This window comes from Cherax quadricarinatus, chromosome 25 (genome assembly GCF_038502225.1).
Source record: "Cherax quadricarinatus isolate ZL_2023a chromosome 25, ASM3850222v1, whole genome shotgun sequence".
In the NCBI taxonomy this organism is placed as follows: Eukaryota; Metazoa; Arthropoda; class Malacostraca; order Decapoda; family Parastacidae; genus Cherax; species Cherax quadricarinatus.
The window spans coordinates 8,046,568-8,069,147 of record NC_091316.1 but is presented as its reverse complement, the minus strand read 5'-3'; the positions used below and the strand labels follow the sequence as shown (position 1 = coordinate 8,069,147).

The 22,580-nt window shown below is 42.5% G+C and overlaps 1 protein-coding gene and 1 long non-coding RNA gene across 11 annotated transcripts in view; one reads left to right on the top strand and one right to left on the bottom strand.

The window, feature by feature from the left end:
* The window catches only part of EcR (Ecdysone receptor), a 502,071-nt gene extending 496,801 nt beyond the window's left edge, over nucleotides 1–5,270 (top strand). For all 9 annotated transcript variants that reach the window (XM_070088599.1, XM_070088597.1, XM_053778518.2 and 6 more), the window contains one exon: nucleotides 1,055–5,270. In XM_070088599.1, coding sequence (XP_069944700.1) covers nucleotides 1,055–1,302 — 248 coding nt within the window. In that variant the 3' untranslated portion in view covers nucleotides 1,303–5,270. The remainder of the gene's footprint in view (nucleotides 1–1,054) is intronic.
* Nucleotides 1–22,580, bottom strand: part of LOC138853195 (uncharacterized) — a 59,243-nt gene that overhangs the window by 25,909 nt on the left and 10,754 nt on the right. For both annotated transcript variants that reach the window (XR_011392402.1, XR_011392401.1), the window contains exon 2: nucleotides 803–874. This is a non-coding gene — a long non-coding RNA (uncharacterized lncRNA). The remainder of the gene's footprint in view (nucleotides 1–802; nucleotides 875–22,580) is intronic.

Below are 22,580 nucleotides of genomic sequence, written 5' to 3'. Positions count from 1 at the left end.
TGAAAGATTTTGAGGGGGTCACCAAGGATGTGTAATTCAGTGAGTTAAGGAAATGTTGAAGTGGTTTGCGCATGTATGAGGATGAAGAGGAATAGGATGATGAAGAGTGTATAAATCTGGAGTAGAAGGATAATCATTGGAGGGAGGAGGAGGGTAAAAGTAGCTTTGAGTTTTAGGGGCTTGAACATCCAACAGGTTTATGTGAATATGTTTGACAGTAGTGAATTAATAAGAACAAGTGGTTTATAAGATAACATTTATGAAGAGATTCAGGGAAACTGTGTAGTCAGAATTGAGTCCTGAAGGTAGAAAGTAGTGCCTGTATTCTGAAGGTGGAGGGATATTGCAGTTTGGAGGGTCATCTGAACTGTGATGTCAGCACACTTTTGGCAAGACAAAATGAACGAATGATGGTGACTGCATTTCCTCTTTTTTTGGTCACGCCAGGTCACCAAGCCTCAGTGGAAGATGGCCAATGTTTTGAAAAAACTAAGAAAATGGAAGTTACAGGAAGGCTTGGATAGACTCCAGAAATGGTTGATTAAATGGTTAGTGGAAATACATCTGTCTGCTAGTTATGAAACTAGCACATAGGAAAAGGAGACCAAAAACAGAGTACCATCTATGCAGAGAGAATGAGGATTAAAATATTGATATATTAGGTTTAAATCCTATCTGCTGCATGAGTGTCATTAAAGCTGCATGTCACCAGTATACCACCAGTCAAGGATATTTTCAATCTATAAAATAGTAATTAAAGAAAACTTAGCATATACATGTATACATACTGAGGTACACACACCTTATGGCACAAGATACAACCTGTCTTGAAGGAGAGGGGTCACTGAAGTTCAGAGTGAGCATTATGCAAAACCTGAAACACAAAAAACAGAACGACACAGGTTAAACTTGCAAATTAGAGTGACCAATTTTGTCCTTACTGTATACTCAATTCATTTAAAAAAGTTTTATATACATCAAGCCTTTACCCTGCATCAGGGTATATACTGATATAATTGCTTAAATAAATAAATATTTTTGTCTTTTTTTTCAGAGAGGCCTAATCTAAAAGAACTCTCAAAAGTAGAAAAACTTCAAGAAATATACCTCGAGGCATTGAAATCTTATGTGGAAAACCGACGAATGCCACGATCCGCTATGGTGTTTGCAAAGTTGCTAAACATTCTCACAGAATTGCGAACCCTTGGTAACCTTAACTCAGAAGTGTGCTTCTCTCTCACACTCAAGAACAAGCGACTTCCGCCTTTCTTGGCTGAGATTTGGGATGTTTCTGGATGTTAATGCTGAGCCACCGCCACTTCCCGGGTGCCATGTTTCTGAGGTCGACTTACGAGTGCAAGAAGGTTGTGAGTCATCTGGGGGTGGTGGGTGGTCCCTACACTATGTACCTGCAGGCTGTGAGTGAGAGACTGATAATGCTGTGGGAGCAGCTTTACACTGCCACCCAGAACCCACTTTCAGCCACCTGATATGTGTATGTGCTAGGCCGCCGTTATGACAGTGCCGTGCAGCCCGCCACCAGTGCAATGTTGAGTGTATAATAATGCGCCCAGTTTGTCCAAGGGGCAACATTACATGCAATGTAGCTTTAATTTTTAATATTGTGAAGTTTATTTTTTTTTTTTAAGCTGTGAAGGTGACACTGTCAGATTTTATTTCATACTGAACACACGTGTGCATACAATAAAAATGTACATAAACATACACACACAAATGCACATATACATACATGCATTCTTACATACACATGAAATGTGTCTAATAATATTTAACTATATAAAGCTACATTGCAATGTTGTTCAGATACTGCGCAAGCCACTATTTGGCAGGCAACGAACTCCACGTGCCTTGCTTACGGTCAAGCTTCTGTTTCCTATCTAATTCTCAAGGTGTTCCTGAGAGACTGAGAGAGTGGAATTTAAACACAAAGGAACAGTGCGATGTCTTCGGATCCATATTTTTATATGACTTCTTACTTGTTAATTTAATTGAGCTGGTATGCCGTCCTTACAAGTACTGTAGTAGACTATTGAAAATATATGTTAATATTATTGTAATGTTATTATTACTGCTATAAATTGTAATCTTGTACCAATATCCCTGCCCTTACACATGGAAGGTTGTGTATAAATCAGCTTACATTTAAGACTTGAGAATGTAGTGGTGCAGTTTAGAATGTGAAATGGGTTTGCAGTTTGCTCCTATGAATTGTGCAATGTAAATGGATTATGCTGTTAACATGTGTCCAGCAGCATGGAATGGGATACTCAATGCCATACAGAAAAATAGGTTTAATTAATAACAAAATTCCCAGATTTATCATATGACACTTTAGTTGTTGAAGGTAAAGAGGTGAATATTTCCTCAGTAATCAAATTTTTCAAGTAAATGTTGATGGTTTACATAATTATGTGGTCTATAACCTTGTAATGGTAAAGTATATTGCTTCTAATACACAGGCATTAAATAGAAAAAGTTAAAATTTCCAATGTAGTTGTCTGTATTGGCATTCATATCCCAATTCTGCATTCAAGAATGAGATTCCTATCCTTAGCCAATTAGCCAACTTTGTTATGAAAAATAACCTGAATTTATGAAGAAAGTCTAATTAGATATTAATAACCAAATTTGCACGTGATGTGCACCCCTTTATCTTCAGTGGATCTACTGAATATCCAAGAAACCATAGCTAACCCTAAGAAACACCCTTTGCCTTTTTCCCGGATTAAAATATATGGAATGAATGGCAATTAGAACTTTACAGCTGTTGCCATTATCTTCCTAACCCTAACATGATAATCTCTCAGTGGTCACCCTACCATAACCTAAAAATGACAAATTAAAGTAACAGTATACTATATATATATATATATATATATATGGTAAATTTGCAGACAGTAGAAATTTTGAACTTACCTGAAAAGTACAACTGATAGTATAGATTAAGCTAAAAATTCTTATTGTAAGGGAATCGAATAGGGTGCTGAGGAAATAAAATTGTCCAGGGTGCTATTTTCAAAAATGCTGTTTCCAGAAGGGCTCAGGAACTCTGCCTAAAATACTTGATATGACAAGCAATATGGCCTACTGCATAGTACTTTAATATGGCACATTTTTCGATAATGTTCATAGGGAAAATGTGACTTATGAGATGTCATTATTAGGCATTCTATTGCTTTTCTTGTCAGTTATTAACTTAGGAGCATAGGTTGTCCTTATAAACTGTAATACTCAGATTTAGGGATGTCAATTGAACAAATTTCCAGATTTTTCTGTGATAAATGGTACCCATATCAAATAAGGAAATTACAAACATTTTTATATATGTACAACACTACAGTAAATAAAATACAAAATCCACATACAATGAAACTTTGAAGCTACACTTGCAAAATCATGTAATTGGAATAATATAAATGATTGAAATCCCTGAAACTGGTGAATTACCTACCCTTGGCTTCTCCATGTTGTGTAAGCCGCCCATGATATCTAGTTCATGTTCTGGACAGGTGGTGATGTGTATATTTGTCTGTTTAGAGCCTAGGATATACAAAATCCCTTGTTCAGACTGAAATATAATTGTATATCATGAATCCAGTGCATTATCTCCTGTTGTTTGTCCAGAAATATTGGTTGTTTGCTACAATTTCTGTGTTTTAATATCTGTAAAGCAGGTTTTGTAAAGCAAAATATGTTGAATGATGAATGATTCTGAAAGAATGAAGAAGATATTCTTAGAGAGAATGAGTGTAAGTACAGAGACTTCACCTTCATCATAGATTAAGGTCATCTTCCATAGACTTTTAGCTTTTCTCATCTTCACATCTTCATTTTTGGTAGCCACTTTTCAGCACATATGAGAATGTAAAGTCTGTGTAACAAGTTGGTTAAAAATGGCTCAAAAGCTGGGCTAGACTTTATACCCAAAGAGATTGCAATCAAAAATATTTGGGTTATGATGGCACTCAGTTACTTGTGTTGCCTGCAGCTGTTCCACCTACATTTCAGGAGAGGAAGATGTAATAGAGATCAGTGGCTATGATTGTAAATAGGAAAATGTTGGATCTGAGGTGGGAAAATAATTTGAAAATATTTTTTTTCCTGGTCATTTGTTATAGTTTGATACCATTTTCAGTCACTGCAGTTTAATTTTTATGAGGTGTTAAGGTTATTAGTTAAAACATGATTCCATTGAGAATAAAGGTGTGCCTAGGATTTTAATTCTTGTCATTCAGACAATTTAACTGTCTGTTGGAGATAGGAATTGCAGCAAGGCTCACAAGTTTAGCTAATGAGCATGCACCTCTCATGTCACATTTTGTAATGACTGTCCACTTGGTCAAGAGATATTTCAAGCACTCTCAGATTCTTCCAGTTATTGAGTAGTCTCGGTGCATAATACAAGTTCTGTGATATTCATCCTGTAAAGAAAGCCTTTTATTGAATATGATATTAAAGTCTCAGATTGTATAATCTGTAAAAACTTATAAATGCACAAATATTGTTAATATAATTGGTGAACTATTTTTCTGCTCCAAAGAGCAACGGTACAAGAGCTTACTTTCCTGTGTTCATATTTGAAAAAATAGTGTGATGATTTTGATGTCATAATGAAATCCATGACTTGATAATCCTGTTAAGGCATTTATACTGTGTGAGTGAGGAAAGAGCCAATCAAATATATTAAAATTTAAGCAGCATCAATCAACAATGGTCAAGTAATCCCTTTTCATCATACATTACTTGTGAAAATGTCAGATTACTTGTTACCTTCAAACACAGCCTATCCACTGGTTTGTTTTTGTATGTCTTAACCAACTTGTTGCCATTAAATGGTAGGTTTGTGGATGGATTTCATCTGGAGGAATTAGGGAAGTATTCAGAGAAGAGATTTTTGTAATTATATTTTCTTGGTCTACTTTAAAGAAACCCAAGACTAATGCATGTATAAATGAACCATCTTGTCAGTATTTGCTTTTGTGAGAACATATATTCAAATGTGATTGGTTGTAACCTAAACCACCCAATCACTTTTGAAAGGGCCATATAAATGTGTCTCACTGTCCTCTGATTGGTCAGCTTCTATAGTCCACAAGCCAATCAGGTGTCAGTTATACGTCCAAGCTCCTCCACCATTAAAATGATTGTGACAACTTTTGCTGGAAATGAGCAACTCATAAATAATTTTGAGAAAGAAGTTTTTATATTAAATTTGGAAAAATAATAAAATTATCTTGTTTCTTTTGTCTTGAAGTTTGTTTTTCTTCCATAAATCGTATTTTACAGTGGAGAAAGATCAAAACTGTAATATTACACTGCTTATTATTTATTATGTGCATCAGTATTATCCTCTATACAACATGAAATATACAACAGCCACAGGTGCTGAATGATTCATATAGGATTAGTGTTTTTTATGGATACTTCATATTTTTATTTACCAGATTGGTTTTCCTGAAGGGCAACATTCCAACCCATCCTTCCTAGTGCAGGCACCATACTTCCTGCCTCCAAGACTCAAATCTGACTAACTGGTTTTATTGAATCCATTCAGAAATGTTAACTTGATCACACCAAGTCAACCTCCCTTCCCCCAGCAAAAAAAAGAAAGTCTCCACCCAATGAACCAACACACACACCCCTGATAGATGCTTAAGCCCTTATCACTCAACCTTCACTCCACTTAATTATAATAATCATTATTTCTACAAGTACATAATACAACATGTGCAGGCCTAGCTCTCCGAGACTTTTTTTTATTTTTAGGAAAATTTGCTAATGAATACTCACCTACACTCATTTGCTCTCCTGCATTTCTCTCGAATCTTATTTAATCTCTATCTCTCCAGGATACTCTGCTTTTCACATACTGTGTCATTTTTACATGAAACCTTTTCACTTGCTAACCTTTTTCCCTTTATACCTCATCATTCCACAAATCCTCTCCCCACCCACACCCACTCTCCTACAACCACAAAGCTCTGTTGCACACTAGTACTGCATTCTTAAATCCATCCTATACATACTTAACATCTTTATCATTATCTCTACTCTCTAGCTTACATTTTTTTTCAGTAGTTTCTTGTACCTCTCACTAATTACCTCCCCCTTGCTTAGCTGATTCACTTTCCCTTATCTCTCACCAAATGGCACCGTTTTTCTTGTATTCCATTTGGCTTTCATCCTTTCTGTAGATAAAACTACATACAGTTGTCTGACAAATCAATTGCCCCTTGAAAAGCATGCACATCTAGAAGTTTACACATCAACATTTTATCTACCAACATATAGTCTAGGAATCTGCTGTCATTGTATATGTTGTCAGTATTCTAGGCTGGAATACTGCTTTACACTAACAGCCCCCTTGAAGGCTGGAGACATTGCCGACCTGGAGAGCGTACAAAGAACTTTCACAGCACATATAAGTATGATAAGGCACCTAAATTACTGGGAATGGTTGAAGGTCCTTGATCTGTATTCACTGGAACGCAGGCGAGAGATGCATGATAATATACACTTGGAAGGTCCTGGAGGGATTAGTACCAAACCTCCACACAAAAATCACTCCCTATAAAAGCAAAAGGCTCGGCAGGAGATGTAACATTCCCCCGATGAAGAGCAGGGGTGCCACGAGTACGATGAGACAACACAAAAAGTGTCCAGGGCCCAAAACTGTTCAACTGCCTCCCAGCATACATAAGGGGGATTACCAATAGACCCCTGGCTGTCTTCAAGAAGGCACTGGACAGGCACCTAAAATCAGTACCTAACCAACCAGGCTGTGGTTCGTACGTCAGTTTGCGTGCGGCCAGCAGTAAGAGCCTGGTTGATCAGACCCTGATTCACCATGAGGCCTGGTCTCAGACCGAGCTGTGGGGGGCACTGACCCCCGAAACCCTCTCCAGGTAGTTCAAGAGCTGATGGGAATGTCTTGTGAAGAAAGGTTAAGGGAAATCGGTCTGACGACACTGGAGCACAGGAGGGTTAGGGTAGACATGATAACGACATACAAAATTCTGTGAGGAATAGATGAAGTGGACAGAGACAGAATGTTCCAGAGATGGGAAACAGAAACAAGGGGTCACAATTGGAAGTTGAAGACTCTGATGAGTCAAAGGGATGTTAGGAAGTATTTCTTTAGTCATAGAGTTGTCAGGAAATAGAATAGTCTAGCAAGTGATGTAGTGGAGGCAGGAACCATACACAGCTTTAAGATGAGTTATGATAAAGCTCATGGAGCAGGAAAGTGAGGACCTAGTAGCAACCAGGGAAGAGGCGGGGCCAGGAGCCGAGTCTCGACCCCCTGCAACCACACATAGGTGAGTACAAATAGGCGAGTACACACACACACACACAAACCTGCTGGAGTTCTATGACAGGGTGACAGCAGTAAGACAAGAGAGACAGGGGTGGGTAGATTGCATTTTCTTGGACTGTAAGAAGGCGTTTGACCCAGTTCCACACAAGAGACTAGTGCAAAAGCTGGAGGACCAGGCAGAGATAACAGGGAAGGCACTGCAATGGATCAGGAAATAACTGTCAGGAAGACAACAGCAATGTCAGAGTGGGTGCCTGACAAGCAGAGTTCCACAGGGATTAGTCCTAGGACCGGTGCTGCTTCTGGTATTTGTGAATATGACGGAAGGAATAGACTCTGAAGTGTCACTGTTTGCAGATGATGAGAAGTTGATGAGAATTCAATCGAACAGGGACCAGGCAGAACTAAAAGGGATCTGAACAAGCTGCAGGCATGGTCCAGCAACTGGCTCCTAGAGTTCAACCTCACCAAGCACAAAGTCATGAAGATTGGGGAAGGGCAAAGAAGACCGCAGACGGAGTACAGCCTAGGGGGGCCAGAGACTACAAACATGACTCAAGGAAAAGGACCTTGGGGTGAGTATAACACCGGGCACATCTCCTGAGGTGCACATCAACCAAATAACTGCAACTTATGGGCACCTAGCAAACTTAAGAACAGCATTCCGACATCTTAATAAGTAATCATTCAGGATCCTGTATACTGTGTATGTTAGGCCCATATTGGAATATGCAGCACCAGTTTGGAACCCACACCTAGCTAAGCACATAAGGAAACTGAGAAAGTGCAAAGGTTTGCAACTAGACTGGTCCTGGAGCTAAGGGGCAGTAGCACAACTAATATTTTTTTTTCATCAATTTCTTTCATTGCTGGTGCGCAAGACGAAGTATTTTCTCTATTTACTGTAAATATTTGTTAATAAGATACCCCAAACAACAACTGAAAGAAGAACGATTTATTGAAAATGACATTTCGCAAGAGGGTAGTCCTATATGGGTCAACGTAAGGTTGTTTGGGGGCTTGGTACTGAGAGAACAATGCTAATACAAATTTTTGATGTTGCACTTTCCTCTAAATATCTTATCTTTGTTCCGCAAAAAAAAAATTAAAGTTTGTTAGTTCTTAGACTGTTGCAAAATATCTGCCCTTTACTCCCACATAAATCCCAAAATATTTGGAATATTTCCAAAAGTACATCACTAAAAACACTACGAACAATTATTATTTTACAATTTCTGTGATTATTATTCCACTCAATTAAGCAGTAAAGGCACAGTTAAGTGAAATAAGTCAATAACTTACTTCTGAGATATTGGCCTGGAACATGGGCCGGCCCCCTGTCTCGATTTTTTTTTTTCCACGAAAATCGCGTTTGTTTCAGTTTTTTCCTTATAAAGTTGGCGTTCTAGTGCAGTTTGCTTCTTCAAAACTCTGTTTTCTCTTACTCAGGGCCTAAGAATACGACATGCAAGGTGCGAGGTTCTGACCTGAGGATAGGTGAGAATGGGAAGGAAGAGGGAGGGGAGGGATGGAAAATTTGAAGAGGTTGGGAGGGTGGAGCAGGAGGTGGGGTGCGAGAGGTAAGTGGCCCGACCACCCTGGAGCAAGATGTGCAGAGGTACTGCAGGGGGTTGTGCTGGAGGCAGCAGAGTCAGTAGAGTAGGGCTGGGTCTCAGATGTCTGGCAGGAGATGGCTGGAAGGGCAGTGGTGTCTAGGAAAACAGGGTTGTTTTGGAGCCACACCCCACCTTTAGCTAAATAGCAAAGTGCTGGGGGACTTTGGTTGCTGGTAGGTGATTATTAGACTGTGCAGCTGTTGGAGCCATTTCTGACTATTGAATTTTGCTCTTTAGAGGTGTAGTACCTTCATTTTGGAGTTGATGTGAATTTTATCATTGAGGATGTCGAGTATGGATTGTAGGGTTGGCGGTGGAATTCTGTGAACGGTGTACTTTGCAGTGTTGTCTTGGAGTCATTGGCTGAGTTCTGGGAGGGGCATAGCTCTACTGTATGGTTTCGTGGTGTAGAACGTGGCATAGTCGTGTTTGAGGATCGGTGGGGTTGCTGGTGGGGGCTGAGCTGGGCGAGTTGGGGTTTCTGATAGGTCAGTAGCAGTAGGGGCGGAGGCAGGTGGTGGTGGGTTCTCATTGGTGGGTTCTTCTGAGGTCTCAGAGGTCTCTGGTTGGGCCAACTCAGTGTCGGGTGGAGGTTAAGGTAGTGGTGGAGCAACGACAATGTTAGTGACATTTGCAGTGGATTTGAGAATCTCGGTGGAAGGTGGTGATGTGGGGAATGTGAAACCTGGCATGTTGAGCTTGAAGAGTTCGTTGATGGTGGTATTGAAGGAGCCAGGCTCAGCTGCATTCGGCACATGGGCATACATGATGCAGTAAAGGATTTTGGTGGAGTCACCAGCAGGAGCTGGCAGGGGAGTGGTGGAGGCTGCTTGCGTGGCTTGTAGGATCTTGGTGGTGTGTGCTTGAAGCTTGATGATAGTGGCATATGAGGTTGTTTGTGGGTTGGGCTTATTTTGCTGATGGTATTGTTTCTTGGCTATGTCTCTTCTGGTAGGGCATCTGGCCGCTAGAGTATGGTGGTCATTCTTGCAGTTCAGGCATTTAGGTGGTGCGGCAGTAGTGCGGTTTTTGAAGTCGTGACCCTTGAGGCCACAGGTGGGACAGAATTTTTTGTCCTTGGCAGTGCAGTCTTTGGTGGTATGCAGGTATGAGTAGCAGTTGTAGCAGTGTGGGATTTGTAGGAATTTTTCTTCTTCGATGAAAGTTGGGTTGATGTGGAAGTAGTGAATAGCCAGGCCCTCAGCGAGAGCTCTGGCTGCCATGTTGACGTCGCTGAAGGTGACCTTCAGCATGGATGAAGCGTTGGGTATTTTGGTAATGTAGTCCACCTTAGCCCAAGGGTTCTGTGCTTCGATAGATGATTTGATTTCTTCAGTGGCCTGTGCAGTGATGAGGTTGTCGAGTCGCTTGAGGAATACAGTTCTCCTGGCCCTCAGAGCTGGGGAAGTCAAGACAAGGAATCCCTTATCACGTAGAGTGGTGGTTGCAGTAGTGGAAAGTAGTTTCTCGGCCTCTGTGTCATCAGTGCAGACGACAACAAAGGCCTCTTTGAGCGATAAAATTGCATTACATTTGACCTGCAGTCTGCCACTAATGACAGCTGCAAGTGCTAGTTTGGATGAGTTGTTGACTGTCCCACTCACTGGTTTGATCTTTACCCTGTTAGAGTAATGCATCGTGAACAAGCAGTGTTCCCCTCCCCAACGGGGATCGTAGGGATGTCTAAAATATTCTCATGTGCTCTCGGGTAGAGGCATCTTCTGATTGGTCAATGCGGTGACCAATCACCAAGCGGCTCAAGGCTGCGGCTCACTCACCGACCAGTGTTACACACACGTCCACACCATCGGCTGCTGCTACACAAAGGGGAGGAGGGGAAATGATTTTATATGGAATGTTGCTGGTGGACACTCACCATATTATGGCCTATTTTATTCAGTCTAGAGTATATAACATGTTTTTATGTTATTTATAGTGTTTATTATGTCATATTAGATCAATTCTGATAGATAAATAAGCCGCAGAGTTGATATAAGCGTAATAATAAAGTGATTTCTCCTGCCTCTCTCAAGAGCAGGAATTCCGCTGAGTCAGCAAATGTTCCCGGATGGTTCCTGATTGGCTGGAAGTCTACAGATAAGCTCCTCCTACTCATATGATGCCGAATCGTCAATTATTATATTAGAAAGAATAATGCAAGAAATAGCAAGAAAAAACAAGGAAAAAATTCCAAAAAATATACGGGCTGAGAGCAGACATGCTACGCACATTGCTGTCACCATACATGATATAAATGAATATAATTCCTTGTAGAAACGTCATAGAACATTGATTCTTGTACCAGGGTGTTGCCAAAGAGTTAAGCTATTTTTTTATATGATTAACTCAATTTCCATAATTTTTCTAATTTTTTTTCCCTCGCGCACCTCATACCACCCCTAAAGGGTATGTCCTACGAGCAGAGGGTAAGAGAAATTGACCTGATGACACCCCTGTCGCCTACCTTCACAGATGTGGGAGACAGCCTCTGTCCCCCCCATGTTTGGCTCAGCCTTCCTTTGTAGCCAGGGCCCAGCATTCCCTGTCCTACCTTACTCTTCCTGCACTTGTGATGACTCCCTCCACTCTCCGGCACCCCCCTGGCTGGACCTGACACGATACATTCACCTGGATTGGCACTACAGGAACAGGGAACCCCCTCAGTTAGTTGCATTTCTATTTGAAGAGTTTCGCTGTTACATATGGCTCTTCGTTCTCTGTCTACACAGATGGCTCGGCTTGGTCCTCCCCCCCTTCTACATCCTCTGCGGCCTTCTTCGCTAATCTCTCACTGTGTCAAACGTGGCGGCTGGACCCTGCTCATTCTGTTCTGGCAGGGGAGCTCTTTGCCATTCACCAGGCTCTGGTTTTTGTCCTAGATCACATTGCCCCATAACCATTGGTCCTCTTCTCTGATTCCCAATCTTCCCTGGCACTTTTGTGCTCTGCCCGTCCACGATCACTGCGCATCCTCGTTCATCGGACACAATCTCTCCTCCTGCGCTTCTTGCGGAGCCCCCAGGTTGGAGCATCTCCCTTCAATGGGTTCCCGCCCATGTTGGAATCTGGGGCAATGAAGTGGCAGATCGGGCGGCCTCCCTCACGCACACACTTCCTACTGTTACCTCTCTTGCCCTGGGCCACAGCGATTTCACAAGGGCTGTTTGGAAGGGAATCCATCATCAGTGGCAAGAGGGCCTTGCACACTCCCTCTCTTCTTCGGCGTTGGGCTCTGTCCGAACTTTTAATGGCCCCTGCCCTTGGGCTTGCCATCCCAACCGCTCGGTGGACGTTGCACTGACTCGCCTTCGAGTCGAGCACTCGCGACTGGCGACTCATCTATATTGCCATCGGATGACGGACTCTCCGTACTGCCCATGGTGTCCCTCACAGTCTGAGACGGTGGAACACTTCCTGCTGTGGTGCCCACATTATCACTCTGCACGGACTACTCTCCGTGCGGCCTTGCGCACACTTGGGGTGCACACTTTCACTCTACCTGTCCTCCTCAATGGGGAGGGGTTTCGCCCTCTGGACCGTCAGGAGATATTGGCTTGTACCTGCTCCTTCCTGCTGGCTTCAAGGCGTATCAGAGACATATGATACATAGTTATTAGTCAAGACATTCTTCCACTTTAGTCGATATTCCCTCTCCTAGCACTGGACGGCCGGGCTCGATACGGCATATGCTGTCAGTGGCCCTGAAACCCAACAGAAGAAGAAGACAGGAGAGATAGGGGGGATATGATGATGACATAGAAAATACTGAGAGGAATTGACAAGGTGGACAGAGACAGGATGTTCCAGAGATGGAACACAGCAACAAGGGATCACAGTTGGAAGCTGAAGACTCAGATGAATTACAGAGATGTTAGGAAGTATTTCTTTAGTTACAGAGTTGTCGGGAAGTGGAATAGTCTGGGAAGTGATGTAGTGGAGGCAGGATCGATACACAGCTTAACCCTTTCAGGGTCCGTCCCATAGATCTACGGCTTCACGTTCAGTGTCCAAACCGTACATTTACGCCAAAATTCTAGCGGCGTCAAATTTAGCGCGAAAATGCTCATAGGCCTACATGTGAGAGAATGGGTCTGCATGGTGGGTGTGCGCCATGAACAAAAATTCTAGGCGCCCGCATAGCATTGCGGGAACGCGGGCTCAGTTACCTTTGTTCACCATGCCTCGTCGCAAGGCAGCTCTCACTCCAAGGAAAATTGGGACTCTCCTCTTCCTATCTGATAGTTCTGACACTGATGGAAGTGGAAATGAAGACGAATTCTTTGGCTTTGATCAGTTAGTGACCGAAAGAAATGACCAGGATATTGATAATAGCGGAGAAAACCCTGACAATCCTCAACCTTCTACCTCTGGTGTGGGCACTCCTCAGTCACGATCAGTTGTACCTCATCGCAAGAGAAAACTATTATTTTCACATGGCCAGGCCTCTGGCTTCAGTAATGAGGATGATAGTGACGTGGATTGTGATTTTATTGCTCTTGACGATCATTCGAGTAGTGATAGTGAGGAATCATATTCACCAGTGAAGCGTCGGTATGCACGCCGCCGCATACGCTCGGGTAGTGTACCCTATGCAGTGCCCAGGGGACGGAGTACATCCCATGGCCCTACACCAGGAATAGACAGTGAAAGTGAGGATAATGTGGCTACACTTGGCATGGATAGACCACAGGCATCAGTAGATGGTGGTAGTGGTGATGGTAGTGCCACGGCAATGCGTGACTCACCAGCCCAGGCTGGGACCCACGCTGCTGACTCCTCAGTTCAAGGACAAAGCGGAGCGTCAGCCACCAGCCCACCACAACCCCAACTACCCGCACAACCAGCCTATGATGTCCAGTATCCACCAGCAAACCGTATCTGGGATTGGCAGCAAAATCCCAATTTTGTTCCCAAGCGCCACCACTTTGATGACTCTCAAAGTAGATTTCTACCTACTTGTCCCCTTGGAACCACGGCCAATGAACTGGAATTTTTTGAAATATTCTTTGACCAGCCCTTGATGGAAACTATTGTCAGGGAAAATAACAAGTATTTTGAGTACACCATGGCAAATACGATCATATCACCACAGTCAAGAATACAGTGGACCCCCGCATAACGGACGCCTTGCATAACGGACAATCCGCATAGCGGATGCTTTGATCGCTAAAATTTTGCCCCGCATAGCGCCCAAAAACCCGCTCAGCGGCCTTCGTCCGAGACGCGTCCAATGTGCGGCCTGAGCCAGCCTCATATGTTCCGCCGGTGGCATTGTTTACCAGCCAGCCTCCGCGGTAACATTCAAGCATACAATCGGAATATTTCGTATTATTACAGTGTTTTCGGTGCTGTTTCTGGAAAATAAGTGACCATGGGCCCCAAGAAAGCTTCTAGTTCCAACCCTACAGCAATAAGGGTTAGAATTCCTATAGAAATGAAGAAAGAGATCATTGATAAGTATGAAAGTGGAGTGCGTATCACCGACCTGGTCAGGTTGTACAAGAAACCCAAATCAACCATCTCTTCTATTGTGGCCAAGAAAACGGCAATCAAGGAAGCTGTTCTTGCCAAAGGTTTAACTGTGTTTTCGAAACAAAGATCGCAAGTGATGGAAGATGTTGAGAGACTCTTATTGGTGTGGATAAATGAAAAACAGCTAGCAGGAGATAGCGTCTCTCAAGCGATCATATGTGAAAAGGCTAGGAAGTTGCATGAGGATTTAATTAAAAAAATGCCTGCAACTAGTGATGATGTGAGTGAATTTAAGGCCAGCAAAGGTTGGTTTGAGAGATTTAAGAAGCGTAGTGGCATCCATAGTGTGATAAGGCATGGTGAGGCTGCCAGTTCGGACCACAAAGCGGCTGAAAAATATGTGCAGGAATTCAAGGAGTACATAGAAACTGAAGGACTGAAACCTGAACAAGTGTTTAATTGTGATGAAACAGGCCTGTTCTGGAAGAAAATGCCAAGCAGGACCTACATTACTCAGGAGGAAAAGGCACTCCCAGGACATAAGCCTATGAAAGACAGGCTTACTTTGTTGATGTGTGCCAATGCTAGTGGTGATTGCAAAGTTAAGCCTTTATTAGTGTATCACTCTGAAACTCCCAGAGCGTTCAGGCAAAAGAATGGTTCAAAGGAGGGGAGAGAGAAATTGAAGGAATTGCCTACTTCAAAGATTAAGGAAATGTGTGCAAAATGGCTTGAAGTGCAAACCTTTTTTGATGAAAATCACCCTCACACAGCTATTGCAAGCCGTGCTGGTGACTGTTACAATGACAATGTTGTGAACCACTTTAGACAAATCATAAAGGAACGAGAGGTACAGGCCACTATGGACAGATATGTTGTGCGAAAGAAGTCCAGTGACTCTGAAGCTGGTCCTAGTGGCATTAAAAGAAGAAGGGAAGTAACCCCAGAAAAGGACTTGCCTCCTCAAGTCTTAATGGAAGGGGATTCCCCTTCTAAACACTAACACTCTCTCTCCCCTCCTCCCATCCCATCAATCATCACCAGATCTTCAATAAAAGTAAGTGTCATGTAATTGTGCATGCCTTTTTCAGTTTGTGTGTACTAAAATTAACATTTTTTTGTGGTAAAAAAAATTTTTTTTCATACTTTTGGGTGTCTTGCACGGATTAATTTTATTTCCATTATTTCTTATGGGGAAAATTCATTCACATAGCGAACATTTCGCATAACAGCCAGCCCTCTTGCACGGATTAAGGTCGCTATGCGGGGGTCCACTGTACACCGGTGGAAAGAGACGACTTGCAGAAATGTATTTGCTTTTTGCAACAATAATGCTTATGTCTCATGTCTATAAGCACAATATAAAAGCATACTGGTCCACAGATCAGCTAATTTCTACCCCAGTCTTCAGTGAAATCATCCCAGTGAACAGGTTTATCTTACTGTTACGTATGTTGCACTTCTCTGACAAAACCAGGCCTGACAGAAGTGACAGGTTATACAAGATTAGAAATGTTTTTATGTATCTCAAACAAAAGTTCAACATGTACTTTTATCCATTCAAGAATCTTGTAATTGACGAGTCTTTGATTTTGTTCAAAGGTAGGCTGTCATTCAAGCAGTATATACCGAGCAAGAGGAAACGCTTTGGTATAAAACTGTTTGTACTCTGTGACTGTGACAGTGGCCTGGTATTGGATATTGTTGTATACACTGGATGTAAAACATTGAAAGATACCAGGATGTTATTGGGCATCTCAGGTGATGTAGTGAGAAGCATGATGGCACCTTATCTTGGTAAGGGGCATACATTATATACCGATAACTGGTACACAAGCCCTTTACTCAGTGATTTCTTGCGAATGAACAAGACAGATGTGTGTGGCACAGTATGTTCTAATCGTAAATATATGCCCAGGTTCAACGCAGGTGCTCGTGGTGATGGCGTGCAGATGTTTACTGCCAATGACATCACATTGTTGACAACCATTCACCGTAACGAAATGCAAGACAGTGGCAAAGTTGATTGAGTGACTAATGAACATATTCAAAAACCAGTGACAGTGATTGATTATACACAAAACATGCGCTTGGTTGACAAATGTGACATGCAGATTGGCTTTGTTGATTGTGTTCATAAGAGTTACAGGTGGTACATGAAACTTTTCTTCCATCTCATGGACATTTCAATGCTCAATGCATATAATATGTACCAAATAAAGACTGGCAACAGACCACCATGTGGTGAATTTTGTTTGTCTGTTGTCAGACAACTCATAATGATGTACCAGGTAACAACACCTGCTATACAACAAGGTCCTCGAATTCCTCAGAATATACCCAAGCGTTTGAAGAGGGAAGGTGATCATTTCATAATACAGCTTCCTTCAACTCAAGAAATTTGCTCAGAAGAGATGCATTGTCTGTGCACAAACAAAACGACGGCAACAAAGACGCAAAGACACTTGGTTTATGTGCAAGGAATGTAAGGTACCTCTGTGCATGGTGCCTTGTTTCAAGGACTTCCACAAGCTCAAGCAGTTCTAAAACCACATCCAGTGATTGTAAATATGTAAATATATGATAGAACATTAGTATTATACAAGAATTGTGCATGTTTATTGTAATAAACAAAAGTGGTAAACATAATATGATAATAACTTTAGTGCAGTTATTGTGTTAAATACAGTGAGTTTATATATATACATTATATACAGTATTGGTCTCTCAGGCCCCAAATGTTAGTAGGAAAAGAAAAAAATTAGAAAAGAAAAAGCTACAAAAAACGTTAAATAAAGTAATGCGCGAATGTGGAAATCATCAATGTTGCCACCACCACGTCATTTTGGAAAAACTTCTCGGCACTGTATCTCGGTAAGTACTGATCAGAATTTTTTTTTGGTCTTATTACCTTCACAAAAATATACTCTTTAATTCTGTAAGAAAAAATAATTTTTTTTTTTTTCAAAATTTCTTGGACACTGGAGCACCACTTCAGATTTTGGCCTTGGACCCTGAAAGGGTTAAAGAAGAGGTATGATAAAGCTCATGGAGTGAGAAGAGTGACCTAGTAGCGGCCAGTGAAGAGGCAGGGCCAGGAGCTGTGACTCGACCCCTGCAACCACAACTAGATGAGTACATGGTCTCACACACACACAAACACACACACACATACGATTTTTTTACCACGTCGGCCGTTTCCCACCGAGGCAGGGTGACCCAAAAAGAAAGAAAAAACTTTCATTAAACACTTTCACCATCACTCATACATAATCACTGTCTTTGCAGAGGCGCTCAGATACAACAGCTTAGCTTAGCTACCAAACGTATATGAAATACATATGACATTTAAAGCACTCCAGAGCCATTACTATTACTAATTACAGTGGGCCCCTGGTATTCGATGGCATCGGTATCCGATAAATCCGGTATTCGATACATTTTAACGCAAAAAATTTGCCTCGGTTCTTGTTAAAAAACCCACCACACGCGATTTGTCTGAGATGTGTCCACATGTGGCCTGAACTGCCCCATGTGTGTCAGTGTTTACAAGCCAGCCAGTGTGCTCGCATCTAAGGATACATTCGATACATTCCATATTATCACAGTGTTTTTGGTGCTTGTTTCTGTAAAATAAGTCACCATGGGCCCCAAGAAAGCTTCTAGCACCAACCCTTCAAGAAAAAGGGTGCTAATGACTATTGAAATGAAAGAGATAATTGCAAAGTACGAAAGTGGAGTGCGTGTGTCGGAGCTGGCCAGGTTGTATACAAAACCCCAATCAACCATCGCTACTATAGTGACCAGGAAAACGGCAATCAAGGAAGCTGTTGTTGCAAAAGGTGCAACTGTGATTTTGAAACAGCGACTGCAAGTGTTAGATGATGTTGAGAGACTTATTGGTGTGGATAAATGAAAAACAGATAGCAGGAGATAGCATCTCTCATGCAATCATTTGTGAAAAGGCTAGGAAGTTGCATGAGGATTTAATTGAAAAAATGCCTGCAACTAGTGGTGATGTGAGTGAATTTAAAACCAGCAAAGGTTGGTTTGAAAGATTTAAGAATCGTAGTGGTATACATATTGCGATTAGGCATGGTGAGGCTGCCAGTTCGGACCAAAAAGCAGCTGAAAAATATGCGAAGGAATTCAAGGATTACACAGACAGTGAAGACTTGAAACCTGAACAAGTGTTTAATTGCGACAAAATAGGCCTGTTTTGGAAGAAATTGCCAAGCAGGACCTACATTACTCAGGAGGAAAAGGCACTCCCAGGACATAAGCCTATGAAAGACAGGCTTACTCTTCTGATGTGTGCCAATGCTAGTGGTGACTGCAAAGTGAAGCCTTTATTGGTGTATCACTCAGAAACTCCCCGAGCGTTCAGGCAAAAGAATATCCTCAAGGTTAATTTGTGTGTGCTGTGGAGGGCAAATAGTAAGACATGGGTTACTAGGGACTTTTTCTATGACTGGTTACACCATGCATTTGCCCCCAATGTGAAAAATTACCTAACTGAAAAGAAATTAGACCTTAAGTGCCTCCTGGTATTAGACAATGCCCCTGGTCATCCTACAGACTTGGCAGAGCGACTTTCTGGGGACATGAGCTTCATTAAGGTCAAGTTTTTGCCTCCTAATACCACTCCTCTCCTGCAGCCCATGGACCAGCAGGTCATTTCCAACTTCAAGAAACTGTACACAAAAGCTATGTTTCAAAAGTGCTTTGAAGTGACCACAGACACTCGATTGACTCAAAGAGTTTTGGACGCACCCTAACACAGCTATTGCAAGCCGTGTTGGCAACCTGTACAATGACAATGTTGTGACCCACTTTAGGAAAATCATAAAGGAACGAGAGGTACAGGCCTCTATGGACAGATATGTTGTGCGACAGAAGTCCAGTGACTCAAGCTGATCCTAGTGGCATTAAAGGAAGAAGGGAAGTAACCCCGGAAAAGGACTTGCTACCTCAAGTCCTAATGGAAGGGAATTCCCATGCTAAACAATAAGTTCGACACTCTCCCCTCCTCCCATCCCATCCCATCAATCATCACTAGATCTTCATTAAAGGTAAGTGTCATGTATTCTATTGTTAGTAGAGTACTACAAACTGTGCATGTCTTCAGTTTGTGTGCATTAAACTTAATATTTCATGTGGTAAATTTTTTTTTCATACTTTTGGGTGTCTTGCACGGATTAATTTGATTTCCAGTATTTCTTATGGGGAAAATAGATTCGCTTTTCGATATTTTTGGTATGTGATGAGCTCTCAGGAACGGATTAATATCGAAAACCGGGGGTCCACTGTACAGTGGACCCTTGGTTATCGACCGTAATCCGTTCCAGAAGCTCAGCCTAAGACCGAAATGGCCGAAAACTGAAATAATATTTCCCTTAAGAATTAATGGAAATACAATTAACCCTTAAATGTTCCAAACGTATACATATATGTCACTTGCACAGTGCCCCAAATATTTTGAAAAAAAAAAAAAAAAAAAATTTATAGAAAAAAAAAAAAACCACATTTTTTGACATGTTTTAGAATAAAAAAAAATAGGGTCAGTACTTGCCGAGATATGAGGCCGAGAAATTGGCACTGGATGCTCATGTGACAGTCGAGTCCTGCGCTTGCTGAATTGTTGCGGATATACCTTTTATTCTATTTTTCATATTATTTTATGTAATTTTTATATTCTGATAATTACAATTTGTAGTAGTTCTTGTCATTTGATAACCAATCTTTGTTCTGACACTAGTATTAGATACTCAAATTGTCACAAACACACTGACAGGTGGACATTTACACCTGCCTTAGCCATTTACTATTGTCTTGGAATATATACAAAGTATTTAAATGTCCCAGCAATGTTTTGGATATGTGGAAGTATATAATAACAAGGAGGGAGGGAGGGAGGGGAGGGGGGGGAGGGAGGGATGGGGAGGGAGGGGAGGGAGGGGAGGGGGGAGGGGGGGGAGGGGAGGGGAGGGAGGGGAGGGAGGGGAGGGGGGAGGGAGGGAGGGAGGGGGGGAGGGAGGGAGGGGAGGGAGGGGAGGGAGGGGAGGGAGGGGAGGGAGGGGAGGGGAGGGAGGGAGGGAGGGGAGGGAGGGAGGGAGGGGAGGGGGGGGGGGAGGGAGGGGAGGGAGGGAGGGGAGGGAGGGGGAGGGAGGGGGAGGGAGGGGGAGGGAGGGGGAGGGAGGGGGGGGGAGGGGGAGGGAGGGGGAGGAGGGGAGGGAGGGGAGGGGAGGGGAGGGGAGGGAGGAGAATAATAATAATAATAATAATAGGTAAAAATAAGTTCCCTTGAAGCATGAAAAACTAAGTCCACCCCTGACAGTGACATAATAAGATGAGATAACATCTGATAAGAGCTGACGTTTGATGAGCATACACGAGGGTGGGGGAGGGTGCGGCTGATAAGAAAAGATTAGAGGTGATATTTGATGAGCATGGCCCTCACCTTGTTTTTGCTGGTACACAAACATGTCTGTCTGTCAAGCTCCCTTTCTATCTGTCTAGCTCTCTGTCTCAGAGAAAGCCACAAGACTGGGTCATCACCTTTACTCACATCTTCAAGCAGAGTATAGCACTTCGTCTGGATTTTTTGGGTTATCCTGGGTAATTTACGCTATGTATACTTGTATTTATGTGTACCTGTGAGACACAGATAGACAGACAGATAGAAAGAGACAGATTGAAAGAGATACAGAGACAAAGACACAGACAGAGGTAGACAGAGATAGACAGAGGAAGACAGATAGACAGACAGACCCTAAACTTGGGGTCAACATCACTTTCCTCTTAAAAGAAGAGTGTTAATATGACATTACATCAGTGAATCCTTGGTGTTTGCCACACTGTTTGCTCAAGCTGGTGCTCAATTTAACTGGCGCTCCCACAAGGTACTAAGTGGTCCCAGATTTTTTTAATACCGTGCACACTGAGTGTTAGGACCCAGTCTTTGCTGACAAGGCATCTCAGGCCATTCATGCCAAATTTGAAGGCAGGAAAAATAAAACGTATATATACGTTTGGGGCGTGAATGTATATATACGTTTGGACCGTTTGGACGTTTGGACCGTTTAAGGGTTAATCCGTTCCAGACAAAAATATTCACACACAAAAAGATAATTTTTTTTAACAATTATGTAAGTATTACATACCTTTATTGAAGGCTAATGCTGGCTTCTGGAAGATAGGGAGGAGGAACAAGGGAGGAGTTAGTGTTTGGAAGGGGAATCCCCCTCCATAAAGACTTTAGGTAGCAAAGCCTTCTCTGGGGTTACTTCCCTTCTTTGTCTTATAATGCCACGAGGACCAGCTTTAGAGTCACTGGACCCTTGTTGCACAACAAATCTGTCCATAGAGGTCTATTTCTGGCGTCTCTAAGATTTTCCTGAAGTGGGACAGGGTTTTGTCACTGAACATGTTGCAGATATGGCTTGTTTCAGCTTGGTCAGGGTGGTGTTTCTATACAAAAGCTTGCACCTAGTCCACATTGCACACACCTCTTTAATCTCTGAAGAAGGCACCTCCTTCACTCCCTCTTCCTCCTCCTCTGAAGCAAGTTCCTCAGCTGCAGTCTGTTGCTGTTTGAGTTGAAGCTCTTGCAGGTCTTCAGTGGTTAGCTCTTCCCTGTGATCCTCCACCAACTCTTCCACATCCTCGCCACTCACCTCCAACCCCAGGGACTTCCCCAGTGTCACAATAGAGTCCACAGGGTCGGCAGGGTCAGGGTCAGCCTTGTACCCTTCAAAATCCCTCTCTTGGACACAACCTGACCACAATTTTCTCCAAGCAGAGTTCAAAGTCCTGGAAGTCACTCCCTCCCAAGCCTTACCTATAAAGCTTATGCAATTGAGAATAGTGAAGTGATCTTTCCAGAACTCTCTTAGGGTCAACTGAGTGTCAGAGATCACTTCAAAGCACTTTTCAAACACTCCTCTTGTGTAGAGTTTTTTTGAAGTTAGAAATGACCTGCTGGTCCAAGGGCTGGAGGAGAGGAGTGGTGTTAGGAGGCAAGAACTTCACTGTGATGAAATTGAAGTCCCTAAACACTTGGTCTTCCAAGTGTGGAGAATGTGCAGAAGCACTGTCCAGTACCAGGAGGCACTTGAGTGGCAATTTCTTTTCCAGGAGGTATTTTTTCACAC